At 43.8% G+C, this 26,085-nt stretch overlaps 2 protein-coding genes across 3 annotated transcripts in view; one reads left to right on the forward strand and one right to left on the reverse strand.

The window, feature by feature from the left end:
• The first annotated feature begins 567 nt into the window (after window positions 1-567).
• ACTA2 (actin alpha 2, smooth muscle) lies at window positions 568-17,986 on the forward strand. The gene is made up of 9 exons (XM_004322004.4): window positions 568-683; window positions 4,838-4,992; window positions 6,373-6,501; window positions 9,364-9,474; window positions 11,495-11,579; window positions 11,953-12,114; window positions 13,791-13,982; window positions 15,147-15,328; window positions 17,698-17,986. Exons 2-9 carry the CDS (start codon window positions 4,864-4,866, stop codon window positions 17,839-17,841), a joined length of 1,134 nt encoding a protein of 377 aa, XP_004322052.1. The 5' UTR covers window positions 568-683; window positions 4,838-4,863; the 3' UTR covers window positions 17,842-17,986.
• A 5,311-nt stretch (window positions 17,987-23,297) lies between these two features.
• The window catches only part of STAMBPL1 (STAM binding protein like 1), a 47,606-nt gene continuing 44,818 nt past the window's right edge, over window positions 23,298-26,085 (reverse strand). Inside the window, exons 11-12 of one of the 2 annotated variants that reach the window (XR_002177449.3) lie at window positions 25,557-25,743; window positions 23,303-25,015 (exon numbers count right to left, since the gene is read on the reverse strand). Coding sequence is in view for 1 of the 2 variants with exons in the window: in XM_019940608.3 (XP_019796167.1) it covers window positions 25,693-25,743 (51 nt within the window). In the remaining variant the exon portion in view is untranslated. Of the gene's footprint in view, window positions 25,744-26,085 lie in introns of both variants that reach the window. The other variant, XM_019940608.3, reaches the window with a different exon arrangement.

Consider the following 26,085-nt stretch of genomic DNA (forward strand, 5'->3'; position numbering starts at 1 on the left):
CAAAATGGTCAAGGTCGTGCTGACTTCCAAGCGCCTCTGTGAAAACACGGGCCTTCAAACCTGTCTCCACTTCAATTCCTACTTCCATCACCCCCCGCCCCGCCCCAGACTTGATTCATAAACCCAGCACTGACGACCACAAAGTTCTCACTCCCTCTCTAAACTTATGGACCATTGCAGCATCTCTTTCTTCATTGCAGACCCCGTTTTAAGGGGAATTTTTAAAAGTCCCTGCTCCTCAGAGGCAGCTTCTTTCTGTGCTTGGTTCATGAGGAAATGACCCGAAATGCTAGCAAGACAGCCTTTTGGCATCTCCTGAGGAATGTGCGAACCATGCCTGCATCTGCCCCATGAGGCTCACTCAGTATCTCTGGGCATTTCAGCAATTGTTCTGAAGGCTTGGGGTGTTTATCTCCCACAGGCAGCTGAGCTGCCTGCCTTTTCATGAGCAGAGCAGTGGAATGCGGTGGAAGAGACCCAGACCTCCGGCCACCCAGATTAGAGAGTTTTGTGCTGAGGTCCCTATATGGTTGTGTTAGACTGAACGGAGGGCTGAAGCCTGTCTTTGTTCCTTGTTTGGGAAGCAAGTGGGAGGGGAGCAGACCAAGGAGCTATATAACCCTTCAGCGTTCAGCTTCCCCGAACACCAGCCAGAGGAGAGGAGCCCAGCGAGCACTTTCAGGGTAAGTGGCACCGGCCCAGGGATGTGACTTAGATCCCAGAGGCTCTGACATTCCCCAGCATAATCAGATGTCATCTCTGGGGATTTTGGCCAGGCTCACACACTCTGAAAGTTTTGAATGAAGGTTGTACTACTAACACGATCGTAGCTTTTAGCTCTAATTATCTAACCTTAAAATCCAAGCTAAGACGCAGCCTGGTGTGGGAAAGGGTGGGGAGAGCAAGATGGAATGAAATCTATGTGTGTCACCTGCAACATCTGTTTATACTAAACCAACTGCCCGGGTCTTGCAGTGCATTTCAGAGACGCAGTCAAGCTGTCTGCAGTAAGTTACATGATGATTTATATTTAGGCACTGGAAACTCCAGTATCTGCTTGTGGTTCAGATTTGGTGTGGGGATTTCTCACTGGACTGTACTTTTGGTGCAGCTACGGTGTCTGGAAGTGGATTTTAGAATTGAACCGAGGTTGCCTAGCCTTTGATATTGGCTCTTTGTGTATTTGCATCTGGGCTCCTCTGGCTCTCATTGGGAGTGTCTTCTGTGGGAAAGTCTCTTGAGTGTAACTGTGAGCTTACACTTCAAGATATACGCGTCTCAGTGAAGTAAGTCAGAAAGAGAAAAACAAATACCGTATGCTAACACATAGATATATGGAATCTAAGAAAGAAAAAAAAGGTCATGAAGAACCTAGGGGTAAGACGGGAATAAAGACACAGACCTACTAGAGAATGGACTTGAGGACACGGGGAGTGGGAAGGGTAAGCTGGGACAAAGTGAGAGAGTGGCATGGACATATATACACTACCAAACGTAAAATAGATACCTAGTGGGAAGCAGCCACATAGCACAGGGAGATCAGCTCGGTGCTTTGTGACCACCTAGAGGGGTGGGATAGGGAGGGTGGGAGGGAGGGACACGCAGGAGGGAAGAGATATGGGAACATATGTAGATGTATAACTGCTTCACTTTGTTCTAAAGCAGAAACTAACACACCATTGTAAAGCAATTATACTCCAATAAAGATGTTAAAAAAAAAAAAAGATATATGCGTCTCGGTTGGTTGGTCATCTGCAGCAGAGCGCAGCAGGCGCCCCGCTGAATCTTTGTGAATAAAGAGAGAGGGAGCCGGGTGTGCGTCTGACAGCTGTTTGCGTCTCAGCCTGTGCGATGTCTGGTTTGCATTTCTCAGCCGGGCGGGACCTGGGCGCCAGCCCTGCCACCACAGGCTGCTCTTTGCTGTAAATCAACAGTTGGCAGCTTCAGCCTGGACTGGAGTTTTCACACTGAGATTTTCCTTCCATTTTGTGATTCATGACTAAATATGGTTTGTGTTTCAAGACTGTCGAGCTGGGACCTGGAGCGTTCCCCTCCCACTAACTCCTCATTTTTGGCACAAGATGCACTCGAGTCGGTTAGAGCAAACTCCCTGACCCAGGTGCTGTTCCAAAAGCAGACATTCGAGTGTGTTTTACCTAATTAGGAAATGCTTTGCTCCAAACCCAGCTGCTCATCAGGTTAGGTAAGAGTTGCAAACCACTGAGCTGGGTTCTTTCTGGGGACACAGATTTCTCTAACGACAGTGCTCCTTTAAGAGATTTTAAAATTCTTCCTGGACGTTTTCTTTCTTTCTTTTTTTGCCAAATAAAAACACATTTACCAAATGTTGAGATCTTTTTATTTTCTGCAGGCTTGCTGATCTGAGCGTTAAGTCTACTTTGTCTGCAGTGCATTCTAACACTCCCCCAAACCCTTCCTGCCCCAGGAAAGGGTTACTAAGGACATGTGTATTCATAGTGACCACACCATCACATTTTTAGAGCCTCCTAATTCCAAATATTTTATCCTGTTTTCAGCCCTTACTTTTGTTTTGGCGAGTCTGCTTAGCACATCCAGAGAGGCTGCTGGTCCAGTGCTGACAGCCTCTGACACATGCCTCCGACGCCGACTGCTTTTCCGCCTTCTCTCTCTTACATTTCTCATCTCTCTTTTTGCTTCTTAATCTGCTAGGAAGGAAGCCAAATCACATGACTGCCAAACAGAATTCAGTGTCTGGAAAGGGAAGGGAAGGGTGGGAAAAGAAAGCGTAGGCCATTGATAAACCTCATTTTCCATTCTCACAAGTAGAGTCCACAAGTTGAAGGTTTCTGTGGTAGGCCTAGAGGGAGTGTGGAGAGAAAGCAAAGACTAGAAGTAAAAAGATCTGGGTAATGATAATCATCACATAATGATGCTAAAAATTTTAAAATAATATTTATGCATAATGTATATGCCACCATAAATTATTTTTAATGCCTTTTAGAAAATCTAATCCCCATAAGAACTCTATGGGCTACATACAGATTTTACCGCTGTTTCATAGATAAAGAAACTGATTTAGAGATGTTACATAACTGACTAAGTCACATGGATTCTAAGCAGTGAAGGCCACACTCACGTCCAGAGTGAGACTCCAGGATCCAAGCCCATAATCATCACGTGCTGTGATTTTTAGTGTCCTAACTCTGCCAGTTTTGGGATCTTGGACAAATCGTTCCAACTTGAGTCTTGATTCCCTGGTTTGTCAGTTGGCGATAATAGTACATGTCCTGGATTTTAAGATATGTTCTCTCAGTTGAGGTTCATGCTCTTTGCGAAGGGTTATGTTGTATGAGACACTGCCGTGGAAGTTCTAGGCATTTGGAAAGACAGAGCATTGGTTTCATGGGAATGGTCTGGCCCAACTCAAACTGTAATAGCTTTTTTTTCTTTTCTTAGGTCCCAGAAATTTCCTTAAAAGAGTTGCCTTTTATATCTAGGCCTGGGGGTGCAATGAGTTCACCAACTTAGAAGACTCTTCCTGAACCTTAAATCCTATCATCTCAAAGTCAGGCAGAGAACTCTGGGTGTCCTTCTCTTTAAAAACTATTTTTCACCTAATTCTGCTTAGAAAAGGGAAGGGGTCTAGATTGAAAGCTGAAGGGTAGCCAAGGGGACCTGATCTCTGGTTCAACTTTGCCCGTAAGGCCCTTTGCGCCCTTGAGCAAATCACTTCCCCTGAGTTTTCTCATTTGAGAAACGAGGGCATTAAATGAAAACGTTCTCTAATAAGCCTTCGATTTCCCAGATCTCTAAGTTGTTACTTGTGCTCCAGCCTTCCAAATTTTGCCGTAGGATACAAGCTTAACAATGGGATATTTGAAATATTGCTTTCTTACTAAAAGAATACACGCTCAATTTATTTAGAAAATATTACAGAACCCAGGGATGATCATTTAAAACACCTAGAAAACCCACCACTTCACAAAGAACCCCCATCAACATCATGGTAAATATGATTAATCTTCTTCTAGTGCATAAAAATACATTTTTAATGGGATCGTACAATGTTAATTTCTCTAACCTAGTATCACCTAAGAATATACCTGTAACTTATCCTTTTAGTTATCTTTTTTAATGGCAGCAAAGCATTCTACTGCATGATGTGTAAGGTTTTGGATTCATCCTGACTTGTTGGACTTACAGGGTAGCAGTGGTTTTTATTAATGGAATAACTGTGGTCCCTAAAATTTAAAGCACCTTCTTAGAAAGTTTTGATTGGTTCTAATGTTTTTCCAAGGGTAAAATTTAAAGTCTTCAGGATCCAAAAGAGAATTTTCTTTTAAACATTTTACATTAAATGTCTCAATATATCCAAATTTTCACATGCTGCCCATTCCTCAAAATCTACGTTTTTGAAAAAAATTTGAAGTTATAACATACCTAGAAAAATGTGAAGATGGTTGGATACAGACAGCAAATTCCAGATACTTCTTTAACAAATGACTTGTCCCTGTGAATATCTGATCTCATGGTCTGATATTCCATATGTGCTCTGCAGTAGTTCATTCATTCACTTACTTAGTCAGTCTTTAAAGTGCTTGTGAGCACATGTGACGTGCCAGCCACGGTGCTAGAGACCTGTCGTATGAACGTGGAAATCAGAGTTTTAGTTATAAAACGTTTTCAGTCTAATGAAAGTACTTTGAGATAAATGCTGTGTTAGATAAGAATCAGCAGAAGGCGCTCTAGGAGTGCACAGGAGGGGTCTCAACCCAGCCTGGAAGGTGGGAGTGGTCAGGTTAAGTGCCAAGACTGTTGGATAACAGCGGGGTGGCTTCCTCCCTGTTCCCTGCAGGACCCCGTGTCGCAGCTCCAGCCAAGATGTGTGAAGAAGAGGACAGCACCGCCCTGGTGTGTGACAATGGCTCTGGGCTCTGTAAGGCTGGCTTTGCTGGGGACGATGCTCCCAGGGCTGTTTTCCCGTCCATTGTGGGACGTCCCAGACATCAGGTGAGGAAAATTTTCTCTGGAACAGAGAGAAACAAGGCTATAGATTTGGTCCCTCTATGTCTCTGGTACCCGCTATGGGTATTCATAGATTGTCTGTTGCTCTCTGCCCGGGAATTATGTAACCATGTTAAAAATGTACCTCTGATGATTGACGTCTAGAAATAAGTGCCAATTTAATACACGATGTTGATAGATTCTCTATTGGGTGTCTATCAGATACAAAGACTGACCCTTTTTCATAAATCCTTTTTGTCTAAATGTAATCATTGTCATCAGCATCAGAAATATTTATGAGTTATCTGATGTATTCCATAGCTACTCTTTGGAAAGAAACTAAAATAAAAGCCCAGGTCACTCACTCTCACAGAACCTGATGTTAGATGAAAATCAGCATTGTTACCAAATGTAATTTTCCATCTGTTAGCTGTCAACAAAATACATGTGGACAGCCACACGGTAATTTTACATAGCATTATGTAGAAACAAAATGTTGATGGCAGCCACAGGGTAAAAACTTAGAGTTTCATCTCAGAAATTCTCCTTCACAGCAGAAATGTATTTTGCACATGGAGCCTATCTGATTGATATTTAAGCTTTCAGTTTGGCATAGATTCACAAGAGCAAAAAATAGAAGCCTCTCCCCATGAATGAACTCTGTCCCTTTGTTGAACTTCTGGAATGGAGATATTTTGCATAAATCACTACTTATGGAACTATAGTAGCCACGACTGTTTTGCAATTTTAAGTCACTCCAGTGCAATTTTAAATTTTAGTAATGAGAATTCTCTCTTTTTTAAAGCTTCACCATAATGATTAAAAAATACATCCCACTACTTTAGGCAGATGTCAGTGTTGATTGGTATGAATTTATCTATGAGAAATCAAGCACAGAGTGATCATTTGTAGAAAAAATGTTTTTGCTCATAACGGTTAGATATACTCTTGGGTAGGTGGCAAGTTCAAAAGTACAGTTTAAAGGATTTATAAGGGGCAAAATGCCATTTAACTAATATGTAAAATTTTACATATCCATTCAACAAATAATGATTGAGTGCCGAATGTGTGCCAGGCAATTTGTCATAGTGGAGAACAAGACAGATACAATCTTTGCCCTAAGGGAGCTCATCAAGGGATGTAGAAGATAAATGACACAAAGTTGCCTTACCCCCAGGGTTCTCTGCTATTTGAGAGAACTAGTCAGGCCTGTTTCCAATCAACTAAGGCTGTTTCGTAAGAACTTAGTGACAGTAGGATTCAGCAAATCATTGTTGGTACCCGAAGGAACTTTCTATCGCAATGATTTAACCCTTTGTGTTTGGACTGTAATCAGTTCACAAGTTCTGAGAGAGGCTGGCTCGTGATGTGTTGAACCTTTTTTAGGGGGTGATGGTGGGAATGGGACAAAAAGACAGCTACGTGGGTGATGAAGCACAAAGCAAAAGAGGAATCCTGACCCTGAAGTACCCGATAGAACACGGCATCATTACCAACTGGGACGACATGGAGAAGGTACCGGGAGATTCATGCATAATTCCTGGGGCTCCTGTTTCCAAACATCTTGCTACTGCTGAGGAAAAGAACTGGCTCACTTTGCCCAATTGTACTTTACTTGTTGATGTTCCTTCTAGATTATTACTAACTGGAAAAAAGAAAATCCTGAACTGTTTCTTTAAATTAAAAAAAAAAAGCAAATCCTTTGCCTAACAGGGTTTATAAACCAATTAGAGTGAGCTAGCTCTGCAGATGAGAACAGTAGCCCTTAGACAATGGTGGGTATTAATAGACTTGCTCAGTCCACTGGCTTGCCCTCCGAGGACAAGCATTATATGAGTAGCAGGCAGGAGAACAAAGGGTTGCCTTCACCCACCCATTCTTGAAAGTTTTTCATTAACTCACCCCGAACATTTAAAATATATATATATATATTTTTAGTTTTCACTATAGAAAGCTATACATTCATACATTCCTGAATGTTCCTCAACATATTGAAGCCCAAGCACATGACAAAAATTTTTAAATAAATATTTTTAAAAGTATCTCCCTGTGTTGCCTTAAGTGAAGTCTTTATCTCCCAGACCCATATAGAAGAGCTAATGAGGAGAAGAGTTAAATCCTAGGATTTTGATGTTTGTTATTAGGCATTATGGAAACACAAGTGATCAGAGAAAAAGCAGAAGAAATAATGAGAAAGTGACTTAAATTTTTTAAATGCAGCAAATATATTAGAACCAGAACATCTGGACTTTTATATATCTGTCACCTCCATACACACACACACACTCTCTCTCTCTCTCTCTCCCACTAGTGTAAAAGAAAATAGTGTTGCTAGGATTTATCAGTAATAATGCTGAAACTTCTGCTTCTCTACAAAAATTGTGTTTCCTTAGGTTTACTGAGTCTAAGATTCTGGATTTGGTTAAGACTGCAGTTTTCACTGTGAAGAAGATATTAATAGTAGGAAAATACTCTTTTAAGAGATTCTCCATGGAGCTGGCAGCGTCTCAGAGGGACGCACCTGGAGAAAGATCCTTGGAACAAATAACGCATTCCATAATTTTTAAAATTTAAATTCAAAGGGTCTTTGAGAGAGAGAGAGAGAGAGAGAGAGAGAAAGAGAGAAGAATAAGACAGAGAGAGAGAAAAGAATAAGACAGAGAGAGAGAGAAGAATAAGAGAGAGAGAGAGAGAAGAATAAGAGAGAGAGAGAGAGAGAGAGAGAGAGAGAAGAATAAGAGAGAGAGAGAGAGAGAGGGATTGGTTGGTTTTTAAACGATGCTTCAGAGTATCCGTAGTATATAATACGATCGGTAGAATTTCTTTTCTTCATTTTTTTTTTTTTTGATTTCTTGAACACTGTGCTGCTTTTACTCCATCAAAGGAATAGAACTTTCAGGAGTCTCATTTCCTTTCTAGAAACAATAAATTCAAAACCAAAGTAACTGCGATAAGATAAACACTCTTTAAAGTCGATCTAGCTTTTATTAGTGTATGAGCTTTCGCTAGCAGTTCTTGTTTGATTTTGTTTTAATTCTGAATGAATTTAATATTTCTGGTGCTAGGGGAGAATTTTCAGGCTTTTAAAAATAACTAGTTAACTGAACCTTTTCCACAATGGTTTGCTCTTTATGGCATCCAGGGATTAAAGGGGATGCTCACAGGGAACTCTACTTAATACTCTGTAATAACCTATATGGGAAAAGAAGCTGAAAAAGTATGGATATACGTATATGTATAACTGAATCACTTTGCTGCACACCTGAAACGAACACAACGTTGTGAATCAACTATACTCCAATAGAAAATAAAAATTAAATTAAAAAAAGAAACAGCTCAAAAATAAAAATAAAAAAAATAAAGAGGATGCTCAACCGTGAAGCAAACACAAGTATGTCCAAAGTACATCGCACGGACATGCTAGAAATAGACACTGGCTTTTTTTGGAAACACCTGAAGGCCAAATGTCTGCCCATGAACGAAAAGTCCAGAGTGTGCTGACCAAGGCAGGCTTCTCTCAGCCCTGGGGAACAAAGAGGGGAATGGAGCAGAGCAAAATTTCCCTCCAATATTAAAAGTGGCAATTAGGCAATTAGGTCAGCTTCATTCATCCTTTCATATATTCATTCATTTGTCCTTTTACTTGCTACTCTAAGTCATTTGCCCATGAATATTAACTAAAGTGGAAATAGCGGGTAAAGAAGATATTGTTGAATAATAGTAACATTTACTCTGGGCTAAATAGCGACTCTAGGGTTCCCTGACTTAAGTCTCACAAAGACATACAAATTTTTTTTTTTTTTCGGTATGCGGGCCTCTCACTGTTGTGGCCTCTCCCGTTGCGGAGCACAGGCTCCGGACGCGCAGGCTCAGTGGCCATGGCTCACGGGCCCAGCCACTCCACGGCATGTGGGATCTTCCCGGACCGGGACACGAACCGGTGTCCCCTGCATCGGCAGGCGGACTCTCAACCACTGCGCCACCAGGGAAGCCCACAAATTATTTTTATATTACCCATGGAGAGATTGTGGCTGAGAAGGGTTAAAATTTGCCTAAGCTCACATAACCAAGAAGTGGTTAAGCCAGGATTTGAACCCAGGTTTGATGCCAGAGCCTGTACCCTTAACCACTACTCCATCCTGCCTCATAGGCCTGGGTTTGCGTTTTTTCTCATTCACCTACTAGCTGTGAATCCTCAGCAAGTTATTTACAGTCCTTGAGTTTCAGTCTCTGCATCTGTAAAACGGTGGACACATAATGCGTGCTTCTAGCATTTTATTTGAACCTGGTTCCCTTAGCCCGTTCTGATGGCGTTTTGAGGACTGCAGTGCCCCTACAGCGTCACATCATTGTGCTTTTCCTCGGTCCCCCTGCTAGATCTGGCACCACTCTTTCTACAATGAGCTTCGCGTTGCCCCTGAAGAGCATCCAACCCTGCTCACCGAGGCACCCCTGAACCCCAAAGCCAACCGGGAGAAAATGACCCAGGTAAATATGCACTCCAGGGCCCAGCACTTTGGTGTCTGGGGAAAGTCCTGTGTTAAAGGGGTTGTGCAGGACAGCAGCAAGAAGGCCCACCAAACAGTCCACTCACAGGCTGATAACTTTCCAGAATTCCAAAGGCCAGGAGCATCCTGGTGGCGCTGACATCCTTACTGCAGGAACAGCCCCTTGGTTCCAAGAGCAGCAGGAAATTTCCAAGATTTAACTGAAAAGGTGACATGTTTAGGGTAAAACCTTCTAAGGAGAAGTCATTTCAAAGGGCAGGATAACATAAAATGGGGAATTTTGGTTCTGGAGTCCAACAGATCCCGGTTTGAAAACTCGATCTGTCACTTAATCAGTTATGTGACTTTAAAGAATCCACTTAGTTTCTCAGAGCCTCAGTTTCCTTGTCCATATGTTGGGAGTAATATTAGTACATTATTTTTCAAAGGATTGATGTGAAGATGAATGAGGTAAATGCTAAATGTGTTTCGTGGTACCTGGTATGATAACCTTCAACAAACAGTTATTATTGTCGTTATTGTCACTTGTCTGAAGCTCAGAAGTTTTGGATCAGGAGACCATCCATTCCACCAGCCAGACAAGATTTCCAGTTTGGATGAACTGCTAAATAAACACACCTAGTGTCAATTTCATGCTTGCTATGGTTAGGCACTGGGCTAAGCATTTTATACGCATTGTCTCTTTAAATCTTAACAACGTAAAGCAGGAGCTATTCGTATGCTGATCATATAAATGAAGAAATCGAGGCTCAAGGACATTAGGTGATTGTCCCAAGGTCACACAGCTAGAAGTGGCAGAGCTTGGATTTGGCCCGTGATCTTTTGACCTCGGAGAATAATAAATGTAAACACTGCAGGGTCTTTTTCTCGGAAGAGTTCTAGGCGCTACACCAACACACTAGCAGCTGTTCTCTACAGGGGAACGTCTGTGTGCCTGGGAAGTGCTCATGTAGCAAGAGATGTTGTTTCTTATGGGGGCTATTTTTCCTGTGAATGGTGAAAAATATAGTTGGGAATTATGGCCGTCTAGCAAATGATGCTAGATATTCACTCTGGTGAATAGACCAGGGAGGGTTTTGCAGAGGGAGAAATGGTGGTCTGTGGGCATCTCCGTGGGCACAGATTTCTAATGCTTGACCCGGAGGGACTCTCGTTCTAATCGTGTCCCTAGACTGCGTGAGCTGCCACATTGACATTCATACTTGGTTCTCTGTTACCAGCAGGCGGTTCTTTTCTTCCAGGAATCAGGGCTCCTTCACTGCAGCCAGAGTGGCCTCAGATTCTAGGGCTGCAACTACATAAAAAAGTGGAACAGATTAAACGCACCTCAGACCACAGAACAGGGCTCATTCAGCCAGTCGGAGCTTCAGGTTTAAAAGGCCTTTTTCGGGAATTCCCTGGCGGTCCAGTGGTTAGGACTCTTGAGTTTTCACTGCAGAAGGCCTGGGTTCAATCCCTGGTCAGGGAACTAAGATCTGCAAGCCGCGTGGCCAAAAAAAAAAAAAAAGGGGGGGGGGGCTCTTTCATACACCAGAGAAGTATAGATGCTGTCTTTTGTTTCTTTTGGCTTTGATAACAGTATTAAGTCCTGGGCTGTTCACACTGGAGGACACTTAGAACACTTCTCATCCAAACTCCTCCTCCATTTGTAATCAAGAGACCTGGAATGAAGCCCACGTTATTCAGCTGTTAGTTTGGTGAATTCTCCCAGGTCATGTTCAACTCAGGGCCAGGGCCAGGGCCAGAAGCTAGACCCTCCTTATACCTGTCTGGTCATGTGTCCCCCTCTCCATGCCATCAGGCCTCTGGTATAATGGTTTCTTCATTTACACCTTCATTTCTCCTTGACCAGTAACCAAGGCTGCCCTGGCCCTCCTTCACCTTAGTTTCCTCTACCCAGAACCACGTGGGCCCTCTGCATTCCTCAACAAGATGCTGTCTTGTGCATTCTTGGTAAGACTGGCAGCATCACTAACTCAGCTCTTTGAATTGCTTTGCAGATCATGTTTGAGACTTTCAATGTCCCAGCCATGTACGTGGCTATTCAGGCGGTGCTGTCCCTCTACGCCTCTGGACGTACAACTGGTAAGTGGTTGGGAGGGGTGAGAGCCTCAGTTAAATACACCATCAGTTACAGGATTTAATGGTTCATAAACATGTGGGTTGTGATGGATTGGGGTTTAGTTCAAATTGACAGGGCTAATTCCAGCCCTCAGAGGTCTTCTTCTCACCTTTAAAATTAAGTCCTTTAACTTGTATTTCCAGGAGGACTTCTCCTATTGTTTCCCTCTTCCTGTTCTTTTCTTTTTTTATCTTTATCCAGCCTTGCCCCACTTCTCCTATCAAATGCCTTCCTTCCTTTCAAATAAGAGGCTTAGAGATTCCCCTTCTACTAGACCAGTAAGTGATCACATACCAGCTGCCCTGGTGACTTTTATTGTGTACAACTGTCCCCCAGGCATTGTGCTGGACTCTGGAGATGGTGTTACCCACAATGTGCCCATCTATGAGGGCTATGCCCTGCCCCACGCCATCATGCGTCTGGACCTGGCTGGCCGAGATCTCACCGACTACCTCATGAAGATCCTGACCGAGCGAGGCTATTCCTTCGTGACCACAGGTGAGGCCTTCGGGAGATAAAGGGAGGGGGTGTAAGGGCGGGGTGTTCTTCCGGAACTTGGTGATTATCCAAGGAAACAATGGGAGGCAGCCTTGCAGGTATCAAGGCCTGATTCTAATGCCCAGGGCAAAGCAGTGCGTATTTTGCTACGTGAAATCGCTAAACGATTACACTATTTCTTCAAGAAGAACAGTTATAACCATCTGGTATGATGAGCTAGTCAGAGTTGCACCATTTGAACATTTTTTAATTCCTTCCATTCACACATAGAGACTGAAGTTGGTATGGCGTGGTGATGGGCAGTCTTTGGAGACATCTCAGTAGGACTTGGGTCCCAATTCTGCCACTCACTAGCTGTGTGACCTTGGACTAGATGCCCAAGTTCACTAAGCCATAGCCTCTTCATCTGTAAAATGGGAGTAATCATAGACCCTTTCTCACAAGGATGTTGTGAGTAGTAAATGAGATCATGCACGTGGAATTCCTGGCCCTGAGGAGGCATGCAGCCCTTGTTAGTGACTATTAATAGCAACCCGCAGGCAGCGACACATTTGTCTTCAGACTATAAACTGGTGTTCTGCTGCCCAGAGGCAGACTATACTAGAGACGTCGGGACGTCCTCAGTGCCCTTGACCCTGGCCGCCCGCCCTCCCTTGGCCAGTTTGGTCTTGTCCAAATGTTTAGGTTTCTGGACATCCCTGAGGCTTATTCTAGACTCCAAGTTTGAGCCCTGAAGATGTTAAACTCTCCTTTTGCAGTAGGCAGTTGAGTGAATTCTGTTCCTCCTCTACTCCCTATGAAGAATTCCAAGATGCTTCCAGAAGGTTCCCAGGGGCCCAGAGGGAACCAATAGCTTAGAACTTCAGAGGGCAGGGGTCTGAAAGTGGTCTGCCTGCCCACTTCTTCCAGGTACCACTGGGGCCTTCTCAACTGGGTCTTGTCCCGAGCCAGGGCCTGCCTCTTTCTGGAAGGTGATGAATTTTCCAAGGGTTTGAGCTAGAATCTACCTGGCCCAGACGACACGGGTCTCTGGAGCTTTTGAAACTGTAGGGGCCTCTAAGGGGGCGCTTCGGCACGCGTCTTCCTGGTCAACTGAAAATCCAATATAACAAACTGTTATAAAGCACTTATAATGGAGATTCATTAGTTAATCGTGCAAAAAAGTTAATGTATTAAGGATTTCCTGCTCTTTGCCTGTTTCTAGCCAGCTCATTTTCATCCTGTCCTGAACTTTCCAGACAATATTTGCTAAGAACCTTCTGTGTGAGGCACTCCGCTGGGAACAGAAGCGGTTCCACAGTGGACTTGTAATTTAATTGCCCTGATGGATTTGGGGGTGCGGAATGTAATGTCGAACTTATACACTTTGTGGATGGAGCCTGTATTGTAGGAGAGCCTGCAGTAGGGCAGGTGGATTTTGTGTGTGTGTGTGTGGTACGCGGGCCTCTCACTGTTGTGGCCTCTCCCGTTGCGGAGCACAGGCTCCGGATGCGCAGGCTCAGCGGCCATGGCTCACGGGCCCAGCCGCTCCGCGGCATGTGGGATCTTCCCGGACCGGGGCACGAACCCATGTCCCCTGCAACGGCAGGCGGACTCTCAACCACTGCGCCACCAGGGAAGCCCGGGCAGGTGGATTTTTACCGCCTGTACAAACCATGTTTGTATCTCGCTGACAGCTGAGCGTGAGATTGTCCGGGACATCAAGGAGAAACTGTGCTATGTAGCCCTGGACTTTGAAAACGAGATGGCCACTGCTGCGTCCTCCTCTTCCCTCGAGAAGAGCTACGAGCTGCCTGACGGGCAGGTGATCACCATCGGTAACGAGCGGTTCCGCTGCCCAGAGACCCTGTTCCAGCCCTCGTTCATCGGTAGGCAGCACACCCTGCCCCTGCTTCTGGGGAGACCACCCTCTCCTCCTGCACCCAGCCAACCCTCAGCCCCCAGCACCCTTCTGCGTGTGGGGACATGTGACAGGGGCCACAAAACCAAGTGCATTTCTAAACCAGGGCAAAGGAAAGAATGTCACATTTTTAAGAGTTAAGGAGACCAGAAAAGGAGTTTTCTTTTTAAGAAAACATTGTCTATGTTGTAGTCAAGCCCAAAGCATTCTTGGTGTGTGGTTTACAGTGAAAGAATCAGATACTCTCTGTGCTTAGGACACAGTGGAGCCGCCGGATGGATGGATGGGAAGGATAGGTTGAATGCTGAGTTTGGGAATAATAGGGGGAGAGAAAAATGGAAATGCCCAATCCTACGTTAGCACTGACCTTGGGAGACGGGTTAGCACAGTTGTTTACAGAGGGCAGGCTCCGGGAGGGGTGAGCCTGGGTTTGAGTCTTAATTCTCTATTCATGACCTTGGACCCTGAAGTCTCAGGGTCCTCCTCTATAAAATGAGGACTGTCATAGTACCTATTTCATAGGGTGGCTGTGAGGATTACACGAGCTGGGGGGGGGGGGCACTTAGCCCAGGACTTGGCTGACATGAGCATTCAATGCTTATTAGATATTGGCTGTAATTAATCACTAAGCGTTATTAGTATTACATCACAAAACTGCAAAGATTGAAGAAAAGCGAGTCTTTGTCCGAATAAAAGGAAGCTTTTTTTTTTGGATGATTCAGCATCATAAAGCTTTGAGGAGTAAAAACAAGGCAGCAGCCAAAGAGAGACTTGGGGAAAGTTCTGAGCAACGGCTGCAACATTGGCTCAGCATGGAAGCTTCTGCTGGCAATCTGAAGACTTGGCTTCTTATTTGAATCATTTATAGTAGTGAGTCTATTAAAAATTAGGGATATGATGTTGTAGCCCCCCACCCTCCCAGAGATGCTGAGGCAGGGCTTCCTCCCTAGACAAGAGGTAGGAGGACATGGGGCATTCGAGGACCTTTCGGTCCTGAGATGGCTGGTTCCCAGAGCATCATGCCTGCCTAGCTTCGGTCCAGTGTAAGATCATCCAGTTGCTCGCATCGTCTTCCACGTCAACCTGGTCTTTATTCACCACCCAAGGACCATGGCCTGTGTCTCTTTTCCAGGGATGGAGTCTGCTGGCATCCATGAAACCACCTACAACAGCATCATGAAATGCGATATTGACATCAGGAAGGACCTCTATGCTAACAACGTCCTGTCCGGGGGCACCACCATGTACCCCGGCATTGCCGACCGCATGCAGAAGGAGATCACGGCCCTGGCGCCCAGCACCATGAAGATCAAGGTACAGTTCCGTGACGGACCCATGTGTGCTGCTGGCAATGCCAGCCCTACAGCCAAGAGGTGAAGGACTCTTCAGAGGCTGCATCTTGGTCACACGCACTCACGGGTTTTAGAGCTAGGCAGTGGTTAAAAGTCCGCAAGTCCCATACTTTAAACGATATAGGTCAGTTCAGTTCATAAAGAAGTTGAATTATCTTGTACAAAATTTAATCTGTACTTATCCTTGTCAATCAGCTACTTTCAGCAGCTGCCGTGAAGGTCCGTAGAGCCCCCCATGTGTCCATATCTCACTAAAATACACATTTTGTTGTTTTTCCTCATCATAAAACTAGTGCATGTCATGTATAGAGCATTACAAGTATTACAGATGAGCCAGACTTATTCCTGAAGAGGCGTAAACCCTGTAGATTCAATAGTGTACACTCCTCCTCCAGTACTAAATGTGACTCCACCTCAGTGGCCAGGAGTTAGAATTTTACCTTCATCTCTCCGTCTGACATACCCTTTGATACAAGTGCTCAAAAGCGCAGCATGACCCCAGGATGACCAAGCTCAGTCCTTGAGCCATCAGAGCCCCTACACTGTGTGAGTTTTGAGTGACAGTCAAAGCAACTCAGATTAAAAGGCCATCATTCTTTGGAGGCAAACTTACACGTGGCTGGTGACTTCTCAAAGGCTGTTATCACTCTGAAATCAGGAGGCCAGGCTGGGACCTTCTGATCCACGTCCCAGGGAGCAGGAGAAGGGGCCCCCTGGGGGCAGTTCACACACACGAGAGGTGTTCAGACAAGTTCTCTGTGATTTGCACTCCATTTTTGAAAGGGTCTGCAGCTAACATAACAGGGAGGGATAGACGGAAGCCTGCTCTCTCTCCACCTTAGAGGCTCGGAATTCTGCGGGTTAAGAGGAGAGAGACTGTTTTCTGAGGATTTGTGATTCTCGGATGCCCCTCCGATGGGCACTTACCACCTCATCTTCCCACTCCGGAGGGAGGGACATGAAACCAGCTGCTAGGGTTGCTGACAAAGCAACCTAGGTTGGGGGTATATGACAGACACCCAGCTAGAGTTGGGTAGTTTCTAGTTCTTCAAACTTGGAGTGTTGAATAGAAATGAATGTAGAACTTTGAGATCCAGTGTGATGAGAGCAAACCATTAAAAACCTGGCACAGTAAGATGGTGACATTAGGGGAAACTGACACTGAATGGGGGTGGGGGGTGGTCTATAGGAACTCTCTGTACTGTCTTTACCACTTTTCTGTAAAACCAAAATTATACGAAAATGAAAAGTTATTTCTAAAACAAAACAAAAACATACCTGGGAGAGGTCCAGGTTTGCATACTGGGTCTGATACGTACCAACCGGTGTGATCAGGGTCAATTACTTAAACCTCTCTCAGCCTCTGTGTCCTCATTTGGAATATGGGAGTAATTCAGTACTTACTCTTCAAAGTGGTTATGAGGATTAAATGAGATAGTACATGTGCTCGGCACATGATAAGTGCTCAGTAAATATCACGTACTTGTATTAAAAATAAATGTTCAACCAGAGCTCAAGGGATAAACAGAAATTAAACCCTTTCACCACCGTTTCAGAAATACCTTATCTGTTGGCCCAAGTGTCCATATTCATTTCTACCCAAGTATCCAAGTCTGATGTGGAATTTGGAATTACTCAACTATAGCTATTTTTAGAGTTGCTGTAGGGAGACATACCCTGCTCTCTGAGCCTAAACCATTCATTGATTTAAGAAATGTCAACATGTCCTTACATGTCAGGCCTATGCAGTGGGTAGGGCCAGCCAATGCAGCCTAACCCGGACCTATCCCAGGGGAATGTTCATCCCAGTGGGGGACGCTCGGGTCCCTCTGTGTTAAACAGTGCATCTCAGTGTACTTAATCAGGTCTATAGCAAGTTCCTGTGTGGTAAGCTCTGGCACAATCAAAACTTCTTCTCGAAGTTGCTGGTGTTCGTGTCCACAGAGCGTATGTGTCGTGCTGAGTGCTGAAGAACAGCTTATGAAAGTCGGGGACATTGTCAGGGCTTAAGTGGAGGCTGTGCAGGATTTGGGGCCAACTTTCAGTTTGCCCAGTAGTAGACTGAATGCAGCAGGGGTGTCATAGATGCTTTGGAATAGATTGTGTAAAAGGAAGCTGGGAAACCAAATGTGCTCATTGAAGAATATTTAAATCCACAACTTATTCACACCCCATGGGTTAGGGTTCAGGTTCGGATTCAGCATCTAACAGCCAAGACTGTCCCTGTTGCCCACGGAGCTTCAGCAGGGGTCACCAAATTCGGACCATGCTGGAATGCCCAGGCCCCGTTCTAGCGCATTAACGGCCCTTCTTCCTCATCCTGACCAACAGATCATTGCCCCTCCCGAGCGCAAATACTCTGTCTGGATTGGCGGCTCCATCCTGGCCTCTCTGTCCACCTTCCAGCAGATGTGGATCAGCAAACAGGAGTACGACGAGGCCGGGCCCTCCATCGTCCACCGCAAATGCTTCTAGAACACTTCCCTGCTCTCTGTCTGTAGCACACACTGTGAATGTTTTGTGGAATAATGCCTTCAGTTCTTTTCCAAATCATTCCTAGCCAAAGCTCTGACTTGTTACCTATGTGTTTTTTAATAAATCTGAAATATGTTACCTGTAACCTGTAGCCTTGGCCTCTGATCAGCACCGGGCTGATCACGTTATTTCTGTTAGGCTGACCTCACCCATTACAGAGTGGCTCCCTCTAGTGGTACGGCCGAGGACATGACAACCAGGATGTGTAAGCTTCCCAGGAAAGGGTGGAACCACATTAACGCGGGAAGTGCCAACCCATGCCGTAAGTCGGAAGGATTTGAAAACACACAGGAGATAAACATAAACATGGGTTAAAGGGTATCAGCAAGATAATCCACACTGACTCACAACTTGCTGAGTCATTATATAACGTTGCTCTCTATAACTTCCTGACTGGTAGCCTGGTGGGTGAAAATAAAACAACAACAACTCTGCGTGTGCATGTGTGTGCTTGTACACACACATACATACATATATTATACATGCACATATATATGACTTTTTATATATAACATATTAAACTTAAATATCTATTAAAAGAAAGTATGACTTAAGTTTACCAGGGGAAACATAGATTTTTAAAAAACAGAAACAGTGCTCTAAAATCTCACTACACATCTAAACCATCTGTTTCCCTTCTCCTAATCAATATCTGTCTCTGAAAATGATACTACAGTTACTTTCACACCAGAAGGGATGGGAAAAATAACAATACTTTCCAAGGACCACTGGTGTCAATCATCACCACTAAGGGATTCACACATATCTTCACTCATTTGTTCTTCAGAACACTTTGGGGAAAATATTATCATGTCCATTTTATTTTACTTTATTTTGACATTAATTTTTTATTGAAGTATAGATTTACAATGCTGTTAGTTTCATGTGTACAGAAAAGTGATTCAGTTATACACACATACATATTTCTTTTTTCAGATTCTTTTCCCTTATAGGTTATTACAAAATACTGAGTAGAGATCCCTGTGCTATACAGTAGGTCCTTGTGGGTTATCTTTTTTTTTTTTTTTCCCGGCCGCACCACGCGGCATGCAGTATCTAGGTTCCCCGACCAGGGATGGAACCTGTGGCCCCTGTGGTGGAAGTGTGAAGTGTTAACCACTGGACCACCAGGGAAGTCCCGGTTATCTATTTGTTATATAACAGTGTGTATATGTTAATCCCAAACATTTTATAGAGGAAGAAACAGAAGTGTTCCCTTAATATCATTATATAGGAGAGCTGCCAACTTCTCTTTTACCCAACTGGCCCAGGAGGTACAAAGATGTATAAAAATACTTTCCCTGCCCTAAAGCGTCTTTGTCTCAAAGCACTTTTCTGCCCAGGCTGTTTAGCATCCTCGCAGCTCCCCGGCTGGGTGCCACTTGTCCTCCTGGGTGTAAACATCTGAGTGCGGTCAGCAGCCACTGGCTGTCCTTGGGAGTTAGGAGGTGGATCTCCATCCATGGAAGCATCTCACTGCGGAGACCTCAGAGTCAAAGATTTAATGCCTGTTTGGTCCAGAAAATCCAAGCTTCCCCTGGTCTCCTCTTCCCTGTAGCTTCAGCTAATTAAGATTAATACTACAAATAATAAGAGCTGGCATGTGCTGAGTAACTGTCATGACCAGATCCTGCCAAGCCTTGTATATTAGGATCCCATTTTATCCTACAACAGCCCTATGGATTGGATAGTCTCACGGCCTTTTTACGGACGGAGCAACCGAGGCTACGAGTGGTTAAGGAACATACCCAATGTTATACTACTGGCAGAGACGGGACTTGGGCTTTGTTCCAAATCCATACTCTTAGCCTTGAAGCCAGCCTTTCTCAGAGCAGGTCACAGAGGTCAACCTCATCGGGACCTCATTTTAAATGGACAGATTTCTGGAAAACCCAAAGCCTGCCAAACTAGGAGGTCTGAAGCTGTGGCTGGGAACTTGAGCTTTATTCAGATTTCTCTGGTGATTCTTCTGCACGTCAAAATTTGAGAACCACTGTTAACGTGCTATGATTGAAATTTTCCAGTTGCAAGTTTATGCTTACCAGGCAAGGCACTCCATGCCCACTAAATTGAAACTTAAGGATTAGTGTACAAATGCTTGGAAACAGATTACTTTCAAAATTGAGGCAAAGATCACCAAGCATTCCCGTTGTAGTCACTGCAGGGTTTTAGGTAAAGCGAACCAAGTTGACTGTAGTGTTGTACTTCACATTCACCACCAGAGGGCGCGAGCTCTCCGGTAAAGAAAAGGACGTTTAGAACACTGTCATCTGGAAACCGGCGTGGCCCGAGGCAAAAATCAGGAAAACCTGAACCACCCACCGAATGTGCATTAGTGAAATGTGCTTTCCTTGTGAGCACCCAGCCGCAGTGCCTAAGCACCTTCTCCCAGTCATAGATCAGTGACTCCTCCCCTTCATGCCACAGATGCCCATGACTTGGAGGACTGGACAGGTGGCAGCATCTCTCGATGAGCCTCACATGAATCTCCAGAGGAGGTAAACCCAGCAACAGACAGGTTTGGCTGCTTCATGAGTCCTCTTCTCTCCCCTAACAATAGCAAACCAAACTCTATCTAACACTTCTCCTATGACCACCAATTTTCCCAGAACGGGCCCATAGAGTCCCTGAAGATGACATGAGTTTTTAATAACATTGATCAGGCAACCTTTGCTGCGAGCATATGAGCAAAAGGAAGCACTATTTTTTAAAAACGAATAATTCTCCGTTGTCTGTGTGGCATCATTTGTGTAGTCAGGCCGAGCTTGAGTACTTTTAGCAGGATTTCAAACAAAGAACAGCCTGGAAAAGAATTTGCAGTTCCCGCAAGGGAGGGGGCTGTCTGGGCCAACACAGTCACTGACTGCAACTCAGCTTATTCAAAAAGATCGGACAAAAAAAAAGAGAGAAGGAGATGGGACAGCTGGGGACGTGGTTCTTCTGCATCAGAGTAGGAAAACCAGATGTTTAAGTAATGTTTATTCCTGGGACAACCAAGTCAATTCAGGTAATGTTTGAAGGGCACATACTAGAGATACAAAGAAGAAGGTTCTGTCTGTATGGGACTTACAATCTGTGGGGAAAATGGACATTAAACAAGTAGCTAGGGTGCATCGTGAGGATTACAAAAGTGGAAATATACGGGGTAGGAGCTCTTATGACCTCAGGGGAGGCCTCCCTGAGGAAGTAGTGCTTAAGCAGAGGTTTACAGAGTAAGAGATAACTAGGAAAAAAGCGGGGGTGGGGGGGGGAGTGAGAGGATTGAGGCTGGACAAGAGGAAGTAGGGCATATAGGGAATGTGTTCCAGGCAGAGGCCCAGAGATGGGACAGGGTGCTGCAGAAAAGAGAACACAAAGAATTGAACCCACACATAGATTTTAGAAGTACGACTATACTTGACTATAATTTTCCAAAGTAGAGTTCATAACATTTTCTCTGTGAAATGTCTGTCTTGAAATCAGACACCGATTACAAGCTATTAAAGCAACGCTGAGTGAGAACTTTGTTATCTCTGATTCGCTTGCCATTCCCGAGCATTTTCTTACAGGTTAAATCAATTCCTCATCTCAATTTCAGAAATGTATCTGGGAAAAGAACACCCTAAAACCACCATCTCTCACTCTAATTTGTTCCTGATGGCTCCAGCTATTCCAGACTGTTCTTTACGTGGCAACTTCATGCCCCTTAAAGATGGAAGGGAATATAAATGATTACCATTTGACTGATTGGTTTTGTAACATGTTATCTTCAAGGAAAACAGATGATGACACAGGCTCCTCTGTAGCATAGTTCATGACAGTTTTCAGTGGCCTAAAGCTCAGGGGTCCTTAAGCAGCTTTCCTCTTGTTGGAGAAAAAGCACTGTAGTCACACCAAATTAAAAGATGTCCTTTTCACATTCTCATATTCCTCTTAGATCCTGTCTTCTACTTCTTTCCCTCCTCATTCAGTTTTTGAACCTTATTCCTCAGTCCTCTCCTTGGATCACTTCTTTCCTCCCCCACTTTAGATCTCTCTGCATCTGCTACAAAGTAAAACTCCTTAAGAAATGGGCTAAAATCATTTAACTTCAACCTTCCTTTACAAAACGGCATCACCTAATATATTAAGCAGGTGAATCGTATCCTCCAAATTTAGAACTAGCCCTCATTCTTAAAAACAGAAAAAGTTGTGATTTCAGATGGATGTTCTGATGTAATATTCTTGTGAATTCATACACCACTGCATTTAATGAAAAGCAAAAGTAGTATTTTAGAGCGCTATTACTGTGGCGCTAGTTGGTTGCAGCCCAAATAGTTGACCATCCTTGATAAAATAAAATTCTTCTTCTGAATTTGGTTCTAGTGAACTTGATAAAGGCCTGGGACTGGTCACCCACAACAATAAGACTGTGATGAGAGTGCGTTCTAGAAACTTCAGGCGCCTTCATCATCACCTCTGATTTTATTATTAAAAGTTGGCTTTAAAAGAATTAACTTAATAATGTATTGCTCTGTCAAAACTACAATGAGATATCACATCACACCTACTAGGATGGCTATAATAATAAAAAAATAAGTGTTGGCAAGGATGTGAAGAAATTGGAACTTTGTACATTGTTGGTGGGAATATAAAATGGTTTAGCTGTTGTGGAAAAGGTAAGCGTAGAACTACCATGTGACCCTGCCATTGTACCGCTAAATATATACCCAGCAGAATTGAAAACATACACTGAAACAAGTACACGTTTGCACTTGTACAAACAAATAAGTACATGCATGCTTATAGCAGTGCTATTCACAATAGCCAAAAGGTGGAAACAACCCAAATGTCCATTGATGAATGAATGGATAAACAAATTGTTGTATACACATACAATGGATGAAAAGGAATGCACTGATATATATGTTAAAATGTGGATAGACCTGTAAAAGGTTACGTTAAGTGAAAGAAGCCAGACTCAAAAGTTCACGTATTTTATGATTTCAATTATATGAAATCTCTAGATAGAAAAACCCATAGAAACAGAATGCAGATTGATGATAGCCGGGGGTGGGGGAGGGGAATGGGGCTAAATGGCTTAATGGGTAAGAGGTTTTACTTTGGAGAGATGGAAATGTTTTGGAACAAGAAAGAGGTGATGGGGCTTCCCTGGTGGCGCAGTGGTTGAGAGTCCGCCTGCCAATGCAGGGGACACGGGTTCATGCCCCGGTCCGGGAAGATCCCACGTGCCGCGGAGCGGCTGGGCCCGTGAGCCATGGCCGCTGAGCCTGCGCGTCCGGAGCCTGTGCTCCGCGACGGGAGAGGCCACAGCAGTGAGGGGCCCGCGTACCGCAAAAAAAAAAAAAAAAAAAAAAAAAAGATAGAGGTGATGGTTGTACAACACTGTGAATGTCCTAAATGTCACTGAATTGTTCACTTTAAAATGGTTAATTTTATGTTATGTGAATTTCACCCCAATAAATTACTTTTTAATAAAAAAATTAAGATTATGTATTGCCCTGGAAAGAATGTCAGTAAGTACAAAGCTTTATTGCTGAAAAAAACCTGCTACATCGGTTAATTCACACACCTCATTTCTGTAGGTAATGAAACCTTGCCCAAAGTCAAGGATAGAGTAAATTCCTTCTGGTTGTTTGTTTTTCTTGTTCATCAGCCTTTATATTAGGAGGACACAAAATGGAGCTTATTTTTTGAACAACCTATAAATGCTTTTTCTTGAAAAATTGAAGAGAGGAATTTTAAACATCCTCTTGGGACTCAAGAATACAGATTCACCACTCATTACATAGACACATCTGGGACGCACCCAGATCGTGACTAATTTGAGTACACAATTTTAGTTTTTCACAGTCAATGCTGGTTAACTCGATGCAGATGAATAGTTAATCCTCCTTGACAGAGGTAAAACAAGACAAAACTAAACTAAACTATTTGTCTCCATTTGGTTTTAGAATGTCTTTTGGTCTAGATAATGCCCAAGACATTGACTTCAAACAAATTAAGTAAAGCCGGTCTGCGGTCTACAGTATTCTAATTCTACCCTCTCTCCCCCAGGGTCCTTCTCCATTTTCCTGTTTTCTCTCCCTCATCCTCTGCATCTCCCCAGACTAACTAAACTAATATTTTTGTCAGCTGCCCCCAAGAAAAATATATTCTTGCCTCGTGAAAAGCCAAGATGCTAGAAAAGGAAACAAGTTTCTTAAAAAAACAGAAGAGTTCTTTGCATATTGGTGTCTTCACAATAAATCACAAGCTAATGTCTTCTAAGAATAAGGAGCTGAAAGTTTACCTTTCTTCCTTTATCTCTGCCAAATACATGACATTTCTCAAGCATCCTTTTCACAGAAGACATTCGCCTGCTAGAAAATTCTGCAATACATGCTGGAAGAGAAACGTCTGCTTTCCACATCTGGGACAACTGTAGCTGGTTTTGCAACAGAAATTTCGATATAAGTCCAAACCATTATAATAAGGCAGTTTCCAGCACGACCGAAGTGGGTGCAGCAGGGGAAGAATTGGGGGGAAAAATACTGAACCAATTCTAGGATGTGGCCTTAACTGATACTGTATCTCAAATATAATGCCACTTTTTCCACAAGTAAAATTCTACTAAAAAGAAACCAAGAATAACTTCAGTAGCTGAGAATAATCCACAGACATCCTGCTTTGCTCCAAGGTCTATGGAGAAGAGAATGATTTCTGCGTGAAACAAAGAAAGTCATTTCCATTCCATCTCTGAGAAAAAAAGAAAACAAATTCAGTAACTATTTTCTGAGTATTATATTAGTTTGCTAGGGTGGCCATAACAAAATACCACAGACTGATTGGCTTAAACAACAGAAATTTATTTTCTCACAGTTCTGGAGGCTGGAAGTAAGAGATCAAGGTGTTGGCAGATTTGGTTTCCTCTAAGGCCTCTCTCCCCGTAGACGGCCATCTTCTGCCTGTGTCATCACAGGGTCTTCCCTCTGTGTCTGTGTCCTGATCTCTTCTTCTTGTAAGGACACCAGTCACATTGGATTAGGGCCCCCTCTAGTGGCCAAATTTTAATTCAATTACTTCTCTAAAGGTTCTTTCTCCAAATACATTCACCTTCTGAGGCACTGGGGGTTGGGACTTCAACACGTGAATTCTGCGGGGGGGACACAACTCAGCCCATAACAAGTACATACCAGGTGTCAGGCACTGAGTACAAACAGACCAGCATTCAAAACCAAAGGAAATTCTCAATACTCTGTAATGACCTATATGGGAAAAGAATCTAAAAAAGAGTGGGGCCATATATATATATATATATATATATAACTGATACACTTTGCTGTACAGCAGAAACTAACACCACATCGTAATCAGCTATAGTCCAATAAAAATTTTTAAAAAATACAAAGGAAGCTCAGGTGTAATTGGTTCATTTTCTACAGAAGCACAAATCTGAAAAGAAATGAACTAGCTTTGCCTTCGAAGGTAAGGAAGTGGCAAATGGGGCTCTGGAATGGATTCATATTCAAAAGAGGGAGCTACACTGCCTGCTGGGAATGAGATCTTCCAGAGGAAGCTCTTCCAGGGAACGTCTATGGTCACACACCCACCCACTCACGCGCACACACACACACACACACACACACACACACACACACACACTCACACTCATACGGGCCTCCACGGTGACTCACGTGGGCTCTGCTCCCGGCCAGCCCAGCCCTCCGCGGTGTGGCCACATCTCTGATGGTTCCTCTTTCAGACACAGAACATCAGGAACTCATTCTTCCAGGCAGGGCGAGTCATAGGTTTGCAGCCTCCAGGAGTCCTTCAGCTCTGTGACAAGGTCCTCCTGGGAAGTCTGGTTAGTTGGGTTTGCACCTGGCAATAAGAAAACCATACGCCCTTCAAGAGCAGCTTTTCAAACTTCGTCTCAGGCCTGAGATTCTGCGTCCCCTTGCAAGGGAATAAAAATGCCAAGAATGCCCCACTCCCTTAGGGAATATGATATATCTTTTTAATGAAAAATGAATTCCCTTCTAATTCGCTGTTCAGAAGCGATATAATTGGCTCTGAATGCTCAGAGTAGCTCTTTCTATTCTCTCCAGAAATCTAAGAAGCCAAATGTTCTTGGCTTTCAATTGAGTCCTTTCTATCTCTAGGTACCATTCAATGCATCGTTTTTTCATCAGACACCTCTCATTGGACACCCTCTTGGTCTAC

The sequence above is a fragment of the Tursiops truncatus genome, chromosome 16, assembly GCF_011762595.2.
Source record: "Tursiops truncatus isolate mTurTru1 chromosome 16, mTurTru1.mat.Y, whole genome shotgun sequence".
Lineage (NCBI taxonomy): Eukaryota > Metazoa > Chordata > Mammalia > Artiodactyla > Delphinidae > Tursiops > Tursiops truncatus.